We start from the raw sequence: 12,737 nt of genomic DNA, 5'->3' as shown, positions 1-12,737 counted from the left end.
AAATTGATTCCATTCCTACCTGTGTGAGAAATCTACTGGCATGCCGCAGAGACTGGAAGAGTTTAATAGGTATATCTACAAAGATGACTTGTTATGTTAGGACGATTGCTTTTGCATTTAAATAGTAATCCGGGAACACAGGTGGAAATAGTACATGTCAATAGCACTGTGTTCATTAAATTAAAGTTCAGGTTCAGGAAGACCTCTTGTGTGCCAGTTCTACAGTCATAGCAGAATATCAAAGATTGGTTTGATAGGCAGGAATAGTAGTAATTCACTGGTGGAAGCAGCTGTCCTTGGTTTGAAAGTGAAATTGTCAGAACAATCTGCAGGAGCTGATGGTATTTTTTTCTTTAACTCCATTGTGAAGCTTAGCACCTACTTTGTTTTGTGTTTATGAAATGGCCCAAGCTCAAACTTTTTGCCATGTTTCATATTCCACCTGAAGCCAGCAGGTCTGTCTTGCTTAGGAAAAAACATTTTTAGTGTGTGAGGTAATACTGGTAAAATTTGAATGGCCTGCATTAATTCTCTTTGGATGACAAATGGAAATGCTCAAGTGGTGCTCTCTAGCAGGACAGTAAAGAAACTGTGTGGTGCAGAATTGCAGATTTTCCCTTTACAGTAGATATGTGAAGCTCTTCTGCTCCTGCCCTTTTTTCTTTTTTTTTTCCCTCTCCCCCATCAAAATATGCAAATTAAAATAGGCTAGAACATAAGACTTGAAATTATATGAGCTTATGTGTTCTTTTCACTCTACTGAAGTGGTATGCAATTGTGTGCCACTTTTAAGGCCCAACTGAAATAATATAAAGCTGATGTATTTGCTTTTCCATGGATATATATGTGGATGAAGCCACTAGGCTGCTCCTGGGTAAGATTAGATTACTTAGCATATTTATTAACATGGACATAAATTATCTTGTCATAAGTTGCTATACAGCTCTAAATCTTTAAACTGATATAACAACAGTTATTTTCCCTGTATATACTTTAACTCTCTTGTCTATATTCTAGTATTTATTCAGTGTACTGTCATTGTTGTTGCTAGATTGCCTAAGAAGCCGTTAGAATTCACTTATTCATTTTGAAAATGGTCTTAGGACAGAAGTTCCAGATGGAGATGACTTTGACTGTATTTTACAAGGCTCTGCCATGACCAGCCCAAACCCAGAGCTACACAATACCTCCTGGTATGATTCCGTAATGTGGACTACACAAGACCAGAAACAAAGGAAAATAGCCATCCATTTTGTGAAGCCTGATGAAATGCTTAAAGAGCCTGAAGATACTTTGCTTATGATAGAAGGTAAGGTAAATTGCAAATATACCTCTTCTATCAGCCCAGTGTCCACTCTGAGGATCTACAAAGTTAAGATGTGTATTCAGTGTAATTAGTGATTATCGTAAAGGCATCTTCAAAAAAAAAAAAAAAAAAAGCAACTCAGCTGGAACTTTAAGTTACCGTTGTGCAAACACGAAAAAGTTATCTGTGAAGGTCTTGTAAGGTATTTCTTTCTATTTTAAAACTATACCAATAAGCTTATTGTTGATTCTTCTAAAATTAACATCTGATTGTTTTTTTCTAGCTGTGCTCACTGATTTTTCAGTTCTGACTTGAAAACCCACTGCGTCATTTAAAAACACCCTATTTTTAGTCTTGATGTGCAAAAGTTTTGGAAGGCTTCTGATAATACAAGCCTACAATTAACTTTGCCAGCCTCTGGATGTCAGTGTTGTTTCAGATTAATAGAGCTTCTGGCAGTGTGAGGGGTTTTTTTGTTTTTTTTATTTGGTTTGTTTTTTATCAGATTATCTCACTAAAGAAAAATAGCCACAATTTTAAACAAAGCAATTTGGCAAGAATTCTAATGAGGAATGTTTTGAATAGAGTGGAAGTAATGAATAATTGCATATAGTACTATTCTGAACAAACAAAGTCTTCAATTGTGATCAAGTAGTGGTGTGAATAGCAAATTTAAGTCAGGTGATCCTTTGTGTAAGAGTCAGTGACAAAACCCCTTCTGTTTTCAGCTTTATTTTATATTCAATTGGTTCTGATAGCTGCTTTATTTCTGACATACCGCAAACTGCGTGTTTTTGTTTCTTTTCAATCTAATCTTATTTTTGTGAAAACAAAAAGAAAAAAGAATCTACTTCTACTCTGTTTTCCTAAAATAACGGAACATATCCTGATAAATCTTTTTATAAATATGTATTTTAAAGTGCCAGCAGCTAAATATGTGTGCATGTAGTTATATGTGCTTCTTGTTGGAGTACAAGAAAAAGGTATGATCAGTGGTTTAGCACTTTTTTTGCCCCAGAACTTTGATCATAAACCTTCCCAATACTACATGCTAATCTGGAAGCTTTTGGAGGTGGAGATTTTGAAGTTTCCCTGGAAATCTTCCCAGCACTTTTCCACATACAGACAGCCCTGAAAGACCAAGCACATTATGGCATTTATTAGACAGACACGGTCTACTCGTTTGTTAAAACACAAACAACTTGCTGTTCTACAAAACAATACTCTATTCTTCCCCATAATGATTATGCTGAAGCAAGGACTTCTTTTTGAGTGTTTGGCATCTATTGGGCTGGAATTGAGGAAATAATTGGATAATGAACAGAATTTTACGTGACCCTCCACAGAGAGTGAGGGGAGTCCATAATCATTGCTACAGATTAGCTGAACTGAAGAGTGAAATGTTATGGTTAACAAGTAGATTAGTGCTCCATGCATATCCTCATTATTTGTGCATTAAATCACTGTGATTCATATCATTGTCAAGCCCAAGTAATTCTCTGTGTTTTATGCCAGTCTCTTAGAAGCCGGAATACAATTGCTCAATGTAACTGTATTACAATAAGATGGATATTCTGGAGACCTTTTAGCAGTCACTTGAAACTACCCTGAATTTTGTATGTTATTCCCTTTAATGAGAGTTCAAATGTGCACGAGAGGCTTTATCTGTATCACTGTACTTGGAGGACCTTTTTAGAATAACCTTTTGGGAAGCCATTTCAAATACCTGCAACTCAGGATTTTTTGTTTTTCTCAATAGAAGTGAATTTCTGTGAGGAGGTTTCATGTGCATTTTTATTTCTTCTTGAGTTACCTCTGCAATATAAGTAAAAAATACGATAGAATAGAATCGTAGAATAGTTGGAGTTGGAAGGGACCTTTAAAAGCAATAAGCAAGGCCATTTTCAACTAGACCAGATCGGTCAGAACCCTATCCAACCTGACCTTGAATGTTTCCAGGGATGAAGCATCTACAGCCTCCCTGGGCAACCTGTTCCAGTGTTTCACCATCCTCATTGTAAAAAATGTCTTCCTTATATCTAGTCTAAATCTACCCTCTTTTAGTTTAAAACCGTCATCACTTGTCCTGGTGCTACAGGTCCTGCTAAAAAGTCTGTCCTCATCTTTCTTACAGGCCTCCTTTAAGTATTGAAATAGTATTTAAGTATTGAAATAGTATTTAAGTATTGAAAGTTCCCTCTCTCTGATAAGTTTTGTGATCATCTTCTGGTCTTTCCTGTGCTGAGGATGCCAGAGCTAGATACAGTATTCCAGGTGGGATCTCACCAGAGCAGAGTAGAGGGGCAGAACCACCTCCATTGACCTGCTGGCCATGCTTCTTTTGATGCAGCCCAGGATACGGTTGGCTTTCTGGGCTGCAAGCACACATTGTTGGCTCTTATCCAGGTTTTCATTCACCAAGGCCTCCTCCACAGGACTACTCTCAGAATCCCTTTGTCCCCAGCCTGTATTGATACCAGGGATCGCGCCAACACAGGTGCAGGACCTTACATTTGGCCTTATTGAACCTTATGAGGTTCACATGGCCCATTTCTCGAGCTTGTCCAGGTCTTTCTGGATGGCATCCCATCCCTCAAGTGTGTCAGCTACACCACTGAGCTTTGTGTTGTCTGCAAACTTGCTGAGGGTGCACTTGATCCACCGTCTGTGTCATTGATGAAGATACTAAACAGTGCTGGTCCGTAAGTAGTTGTAGGGACACTGCTTATCACTGATCTTGACACTGAGCCATTGACCACTACCCTCTGGATGCAACCATCCAACTAGTTCCTCATTCACAAAACAGTCCAACCATCAAATCTGTATTTCACTGATTTAGAGAGAAGAATGTTGTGGGGGTCAGAGGCCTTACAGAAATTCAGATAGATGAGATGCATAGCTCTTCCCTTGTCCACTGTTGGAGTCACTCCATCACAGAAGGCCACTAGGTTGGCTAGGCAGGACTTGCCCTTGGTGAAGCCATGCTTGCTTTCTCAAATCACCTCCAGGTGTTTTCTTCCATGTGGAGGTGTCCCTGTCCTCCATGTGCTTTAGCAAAGCTTCTAGGAGGATCTGTTCCATGATCTTCCCAGGCACAGAGGTGAGGCTGGCAGGTCGGTAGTTCCTAGGGTCCTCCTTTCTACCCTTTTTAAAAATGGTGCAATATTACCATTTTTCTAATAATGCAATAATTATTTTACAATCCAGTGTCATAATTACTTGTCATGAAGTCTTTGAAACATTTGGTTCTAGGTAGTAGTAGCCAACAGAATTGTAGAATATATTTAGTTTGAAACAGTTTACTCACTTTTTTCATTGTTGTTCTCAAGCTGATTAAATCATATATATTTTATTGAGCTATTTCCAGATAGCTGTTCTTTGTGTGTTATATTAATAAATTTATCACATTTCCACTGAATTGGTGAAATGTTAGAAAGATTCTACAATCAGTTCTGCAGTCCATACTACAGAGACTGAAGGCAGGTTATCCTGTGATTTATAATAAATTTGAAATAACTTTTCCATATCACTGGAATTGGAAAGTCTACAGGTTCCAGCAGTAATACATTAAATTTCTGCTGTGCTCCTGTCATGGCCTATATTTAGTAGCACTTAAATTAGCATGAAGTTTGGTGATTCTGCATTTCCCACCTCATGTCAATTATGACATGGTTGAATGACTATGTTTTCATTAGCTACTGGTTAAAAATTAATAGACTTTTGGCACTTAAAGGCTGAAGAGTTACTTAAGAACAACTGCAAAAGTCAGGGTTTTGTTTTGTTTTTTTCAATAAAATTGCTAGTAAGATAATAGGAGAAATAATATGAAATAATTCTAACTAAATACAACTTCTTGGTTACATTGATAACTATGAAGAAAATATTAAGGTATCTGCTCTGATAAGTGTCCATCTTTGATTCTTTACTGAGTCTTTGCAGTGAGAAGGTTATGGACCATTTTTCAGTTTTCCATAGTGTGTCTCAATTTTTGTTAAAGGTCCTGAAATCAACACCTAATCAACCCCAAAAATGCAAGTTGTTCAATTATTCTTGCATTATGGTTTAAAAAAAAATGTTTTTCTGTTTTTGATAGGAGGAACACTAAAAGAACTCTGGAGGCTTACAAAAAGATTTAAATGTGTTATTCCAGTGAGATCCACAGAAGATGACCTTGAATTATTAGATCTCTCAGCTCCTTTTCTTTTACAAGGGAACACAAAATATTATGGGTATGTTAAAACTATTTGTTGATATTTTTAGTAGTTGCAATAATCAATAGGTACAATTTTCTTCAGTAGTTGAAGCCACAGTGCTCAAGGGGTAACTCACCCAAAGGTTCCTTAATGCACAATACATTAGATAATCAGCAGTACTGACATCAGGGATGAAATGCCATACTACTACCTCATATCAAAGGACTCAACTGCAGTTGGGCTCTATCTTGCTCTATAAATCTTACCCTCTTAATTACCTAGCAGCCCAGGTTATCTTGCCTGTGGTGTGGTGGTAGGGCAGTGTGCTGCGAAGGTGGAAAAGCACACACAAGTCTCTTTAGGATGCAAAATGCCTAAATCTTCTCCTTCTATTCCAGATCTTCCAGTTTCTGACCAGAAAAATACCATTCTCTGACCATACTCTTTGTGCTAAAGTCAAAATATGTTGCTTTAAACCTGCATGCTTTTTTTTTGTACAGAAATAATACTTAGAGATCCAGAAAAAAATTTTAGGCTGTCAATCCTCACCTTGTTCTCGCTCTCATTCCTAGTGTTAGGAAACGTTAGCTTTTGAAAGAAATAAGGGATTTTTTACAGCCTTTCCTCACCATTTGCCATTTATTGAGATCCTCAACACTGCAAAATGCCTTTCCTATTTCTAGATGTCAGTCAATGTAGAGACAACTTCAACTGCTTTCTGAATTCCACAGTTCTAAGTCTGTGGAATATGGTACTCATATCTAGGACTAGTATCTGTGCTGTGCCATGAAATACTGTGTTCCCACTCCATGAGAGCTAGCAGCAGTATGTGCTCTTAGCACTGCACAGCAGCACGCAGTTACTGAGCTCAGAAATACCAGTGTACTTCATGCAAGCTACTGAGTCCTCACTCTCAGCAGTCGTAGTGAGTTCAAGTGGAGCGCTGTGTTGTGCTGCTTCAGTCCTGTAGGCAATAAAAAAATTCCAAGCAGAAATATTGCACATTTCACATGACCCCTAAAGTTTCCCATAAGGGCCTGATAAAATGAATACAGATAATGATTTCTGTTTGTCATATCGTTTTGACCTTTGCAGATACGGCTGCCCACAGCTTTTTTAAATAAAGGTAATATTTGGGTATTCCTGCTGGGACTGGAACTTCACCGGTACAAAGTATTTCCCCTTGCACTTTCATAATCCGTGTATTTCCTCACCTACGCACAACTCGCCTTCAGACATCATCCCCTGTTTAAATGGCAGTATTGTAGAAGCTAACTTTCTATGAGATAATCCATGATTGCTTATAGGATATTTAGGAAGGAATTTCACAAGGCTGTTGACATTTCAGAACTTCGTTTCATGTGCTTTTTTTATCAGTAGCATATATTTAGCAAAGCCTAAAAAAGATTCTGCATAGTGGATGAAAAGCAGTTATTTTTGCTGCAGGAATGAGTTTGAATAATCGTATAAATATTTATGTGTCTGTGCATATGCATGTATATTCATATATATATATATACACACAAGTAAACACATACACACTTGCATGTAAAAAACAATATTTACAGCTAAGTTACTTTATTGGAGTTTGGGAGCTTGACTTTATGTCACTTAAGCAGAACTGGTGCTATTGATTTTATGACATGTTTTGCATGTCGTTCTAAAAGATAATAAATGTCTAACTGTAATATACTAGCACAAAAGCTTAATTTGGAAAAAAATAGTTCTTCCGTAATTTTATTTCTTGAGTCAAATGGGAACAACTTTGAAAACAGCTCTTTACTATTTTTGTTCATTGGCAGCATTTGCATGCTATGTCACACATACAATTTATAATTACTCGTGTAAATACACCAGTAATAAGAGACTTCTGATAACTCGTAATTAAATTTTATTAACATGGGAAAAGCCAAATTTCTCTTCTAACTGTTGTGTTTTTAGAGTATGCTACAAGTTCAGATTCATTCTTACTTTTCCGAAGTGAGGTGTTGTTTGTGTTGCTAAACAACAAAGTAGTGACTTATAGAAATATATGCTTAGCAGTGACGTGTGTTTAACAATACAGTGATCTTAGAATCATAGAATGGTTTGGGTGGAAGGGACCTTTGAAGATCATCTCGTTCAACACCCCTGCCATGGGCAGGGACATCTTTCACTAGATCAAGTTACTCAAAGCCCCATCTAACCTGTCCTTGAACAGTTCCCATGACTAGACATCCATAACTTCTCTTGGCAACCTGTTCCAGTGTTTCACCACCCTCATCATAAAGAATTTCTTCCTTTTGTGCAATCTAAATTGTCCCATTGCCCTTTGTCCTGTCACTACTGGCCTGGGTAAAAAGTCTCTCTCTGTCTTTCTTACAAGCCTCCTTTATATATTGAAAGGCTGCAATAAGGTCTCCTTGGAGCCTTCTCTTCTGGAGGCTGAACAACCCCAACTTTCTCAGCGTTGATGTACAGTTTTCCTCCTTTCTATTCACTGAAGTGGTCTTTTCCAGACCAAACAGATGTAATTCTTGAGGATATTTCAAAAGGAGCTTTAAGGGGTTTGATGTGGTCTAAAGCTTGTATGTCTGGTAAAATAGTTACTTTAGACAGCAATGGAAATACTATTGCACTCCCACTGATTAAGGAAATCAGATTTTTTTATCTTTTTTTTCTGTGAAGAAAGCTTCTACTATAAATAAATCTGTATTTGGTTAATCTCAGTATCTTGTTTTTAATGCTAGGTGCAAGCAGTGTTCAACTCCAAAGCCTATCCAGCATCTCAGTTCCATTGCAGCAGAAGAGCAACCATCGTGGGAACCAACTGAAATAGCACAAGGTCAGCTGACATGATACGGTTCTGAAAAAAATAGTTACTTCTGAAATCATTACTGTATGAATTAAAGGATATTTGATGTTTAATAGTTTCTTCTACCACAAATGTCACTAGTAACACCTATATAGTACAAATGTGATTAATTTTTTCGTTACAGGTGTCCTTTTTAAACTGTGTATGTGCTTGCAGTCCTAGAAGTTAGTCTTGCTTTTCCTTTTGAAGATAGTGTTTTTCTGACCTGATCTAAAGGCACTCTTAATGACTTGTACAAGTTAGACTTCTATATTCTGTAAGCCTTATTAATGCTAAGCATATCATCAAATGGTTAAGGTTGGAAGGGACCTTAAAGATCATCAGGTTCCAACCCCCCTGCAGCAAGCCAGGGATACCTCACGCTAGACCAGGCTGCACAAAGCCTCATCCAACCTGGCCCTAAACAGCTCCAGGGAGGGGGCTTCCAACAACCTATTCCACTACCTTACTACCCTCATGGTGAGGAATTTCTTCCAGATGTATATATTCCAGAGTCTGCAAGAAATAGTATTAAAATCAAAGGAATTATACCATAACATTGGAACGGGCTGCCCAGGGAGGTCATGGAGTCACTGTCCCTGGAGTTGTTCAAGAGGTGTTGTGGCACTTCAGGATATAGTTTAGTGGTTGTGGTAGTTGGATTACAGTTGGACTCAGTGATCTTGAAAGTCTCTTCCAACCTTAATGATTCTATGATGTGTGTGTTCCATGCTTTGTGTCTTTTTTGTGTTACTTTATGTATTCAACACAGTATTTTAATGTTTATAAATTCATGTTATAACATATTAAGTTGGAATATCTAAGCTTGGTAAAGATCTTATAAAAGAAAATATTTGAGCAATAGAGTGTGGTTCTCATGAATAAACATAATTGTATTATATTAAATACATGTGAAGTAATATATAACTGTTAGTGTTACAGAACCTGCAGTTGACGTTTAATTCTAAAAATGAAAACTATTCATTAAATGCTTTCTGGCATTTATTTTATTTATATTTTTCTTTTGTTGTCTGTATTTTCAGACTAAATTATAATCTGCAAGTTTATCAGATCAGTTGAACATGAAATGTCTAGCCAATTTAAGTCGATGTACCCAGAAAAGACTGATGCAGAGCTGCAGTAACTTATGTTTGCAGCATAACAGTTACTGCTGCCAGTGATAAAATGACAATAGTAAACTATTTATGCTAGAATATTTTCAGAACTGTCAGCGAAGTTTTTCAGAATAAGACTATGCCTGGTAGTTTTTATTACATCACGTGAAATAGATTGGTTTCTGTAGAAAAAGTTTTCAGGTGGAATGCTATTTTGTTGTCACTGAATTAAAAGCAAGTCTCCTTTAGTCTCCCATGGATAAAATAACAGGAGTAGGGGGATCCTATCAAGGTAGGATCTAAGATCTAAGCAAACATTAGCATTTGATTTACTAGGATGAGAATAAGTACTTTAAAAAAAAGTCTTTCTGCGTTTTTATACGTTCATCTCGTATAGTGTTTCTAGGGAAGCTGCGATATCCTCTGAAAATATAAACCATGTTTTGCTATTCAGAGCCTCTATTTTTTGGCCTGTCAGTTTATACTTTTTAATGACAGTATTCAGTATTCAGTTAGTTACTATTAAAGCACAGATATTGTCAGCTTGAGGTATTATAGTTTGTCTTGTATATTCACTTTAAGAAACAGAGGGGTTTTTTCTACAGTTTTAGGTATTGAGCTTCTCCAGTATGTTTTTATTATGAAGTTTACACTGGTTGATGGAACAGGAGCACTGAATGCATACCTCTTTGATTATGTAAGTAAATCTAGCTGTAAGTAGACTCTACAAATTAGTGTCAAATTCTTTACTCCTGTATACTTGTAGTTCCCCCAGCTTGGTTTTCTCTGTAAACATAGTGAGTCTATTTGCTATTCCATAAAGCATGTCACTAATGAATTTTCTGTAACTCACCCAACTTAGGACAATCCCCTGCAGAATCCACTTTGGACATCTCCCATTTTAACAGCAAACTACCAGATTACTTTCCAGGATTTTTTTTTTTATTTCTTTCCTTTTTACTTTTAATTTGTAAGCATTATTATTAAGTTAGCAGTTCGATGCACAAAGATGGTTTGAGTAAGAATTTTTTGGTATGATGAAGGTGGAGGATTTCCAACTGACAAGAGCTGGTTGTTGCTTCCTACATCTCTAGTTTTGGGCTGAAGATGAATTGTGTTTGTCTAGCATCCTCCTTAGTGAAGTTACTCCTCTACATGTATTTTTATGTGCAGTATAGTATCTGCTGCTACACACTTTCTGCTAGCAGTCCTGCTGATGGCACTTCAAAGACAAGCCAATACCTTCTGAGCCTAAACTCAGGCTCTTCAGCATCACCAGAGAAGCAACCAGGCTACTTTGAAGTGCAACTTCACACTGCCTGCCAATTGTACTTCTGTAGGAATGCTCTCAGTTATTTTTTTTCCTCTCCTATTTTTGGGAAAAGTCATGAAGGAAAAAATGGAAAAGTTGTACAGTTAGAAGAGTTGGATGAGAGAGAGGAAAAAGTAGTTACCTGTGTCAGTTTTGCTGCTGGGTTATCCACTGACTTCTGATCGCTTCCCTTAACGTGTCATACAAAAATTTATACAAAGGCAGATTATTCTGTATTTGTATCTTTTAACAAAAAAGAGAAATTGCTATAAAAAACTTTAACTCACTTTGAGAAGGTATGAAATGATGAGCCTGTAGAGACAGAAAATCAGGTAACAAACTTGGAAATAATAAAATAGGATTTTTGTCAGTCATGCTTACTGAATATGGTTTTAATATATACAGAAAACATTTATTTAATGTGTCAGTGTTCCATTCTTTATTTTACTCCTCCATTCAGGAACGTATCCCACAGTACACACCTTTCTCTATAATAGTTGCTAAAAGTATCAAAATGAAACTCAAACTAAAGGTGTTCCACTTGTACAAAGCCAGGTTGCAGTGCCCCCTTCTTTTCAAGTGACTTCGTTCGGCTCACTGTATGACAGACTGTTGAGGAGGACTGACCATTGTCTCTGGCCATAACGTTGTCAGTTTATGGAGGTTTATGAGGAATATCTGCCAGTTACATATACAGACCTACGTATGTGCTTTCTGGGTAGCTGTAATCCCAGAATACTCAGGGTACTGAATTACAGACTGCTAATATTTTCAGAAAGTTTGGCGGTTTTTTTGTATCTGAACAGTTCTAGAAATAATACTGTTCTTCTGTTTTGTTATTTAAATGGATACTTTTAGATTCCTTAAATGATAAAGGAACATGCAATCATGGTTCTAGCTAATGATTTCTTACCCCTCTTCTAACACCTCATACTTTTCTGTTCTCTTCCAGGAAAAGTTTTTCCAAATTCCTGCCTCTGAAATCTTAACTAATAGTTTTCTTCAACAAAAGATGCAGATGACCATGAATACGCTCTGTCCTCCAGGAAGAAAATTAGGTCAGCTTGCCATTATTTTAAAAGGGAGATGGGAAGGGAAAAGGGTCTTTCAATCTGCTGTTGCATATGCAGTGTCTTAGAATTCAACTTATGCATGGCAAATCTCAGAACAGAGAAATGCAGAAGTGTAAAGAGAGTTCCAAATAATTTGTTTTGATACATTTCTTTAATGAAATCCCTTTTGAGAAGGAAAAGTCATGGTTCAGTACATTCTCATGTAGCATGCAGTGATGTGTGAATAGAGTCACATCTATGCAGGCACTAAAATATCATTTGTGTTAATAGGGAATTTAACCAGAACACTCTTGTACTGAATGTCACAGCACGTTAGGGAAAACTGAAAGGGAATTCAGTGTATGGTACATGACTGGGGTAAGATTCTATTTTTCAATGCACATGCTAATTTAGAGCATCCATTGCTACATAAAATCTGTAGAAATTAGTCAAAAATTTAACCCAAATCCAGTCACAGAGGGTTTTGTCAAGTATTTCTGTTGTGGTAGAGAGTAGCTCTGCCCAAACCACACACATGCAAGGTAGCTATATGTCTATGCCACAGCTCCAGCCTCCGGAGCATACCCCCTCTAAGTACGTGGCTGTCAGTGACCACTGCAACCACGGTAGAGTCTTCACAATAAAAAGCAGCCCTACTGTAAGGGGTGCAAAGGATGTTCCCTTTGAGACCAATGAAATTGTCTCATTGAGACACATGGAAATTAGTTTTGTTACTGGAAAGTCATTATATGGGCTATACTGTGGTAGAACTACACGTACCAAGTGTTCGGGAGGATGCAGGGGCAGGGAGGGTGAGGCTTGGAGGGGTGTCGCTGAACAGCATTTTATATGGTCTGGGAGATTTTAAGTTACAAATTGGAATTTCAATATTAATAATTCATTTTTCTTCCTATTACTGTTGTATA

General features: G+C 37.2%; 1 protein-coding gene across 4 annotated transcripts in view; it reads left to right on the top strand.

Moving 5' to 3' along the window:
• The window catches only part of POT1 (protection of telomeres 1), a 68,338-nt gene that overhangs the window by 51,419 nt on the left and 4,182 nt on the right, over positions 1 to 12,737 (top strand). For 3 of the 4 annotated variants that reach the window (XM_051609047.1, XM_051609046.1, XM_051609049.1), the window contains 5 exons: positions 1,104 to 1,309; positions 5,400 to 5,535; positions 8,229 to 8,323; positions 10,053 to 10,144; positions 11,712 to 11,817. In XM_051609047.1, coding sequence (XP_051465007.1) covers positions 1,104 to 1,309; positions 5,400 to 5,535; positions 8,229 to 8,323; positions 10,053 to 10,144; positions 11,712 to 11,817 — 635 coding nt within the window. Of the gene's footprint in view, positions 1 to 1,103; positions 1,310 to 5,399; positions 5,536 to 8,228; positions 8,324 to 10,052; positions 10,145 to 11,711; positions 11,818 to 12,737 lie in introns of those variants that run through there. The other variant, XM_051609048.1, reaches the window with a different exon arrangement.

The sequence above is a fragment of the Apus apus genome, chromosome 1 (assembly GCF_020740795.1).
Source record: "Apus apus isolate bApuApu2 chromosome 1, bApuApu2.pri.cur, whole genome shotgun sequence".
Lineage (NCBI taxonomy): Eukaryota > Metazoa > Chordata > Aves > Apodiformes > Apodidae > Apus > Apus apus.
This window is presented reverse-complemented; position numbering and strand designations above follow the sequence as displayed.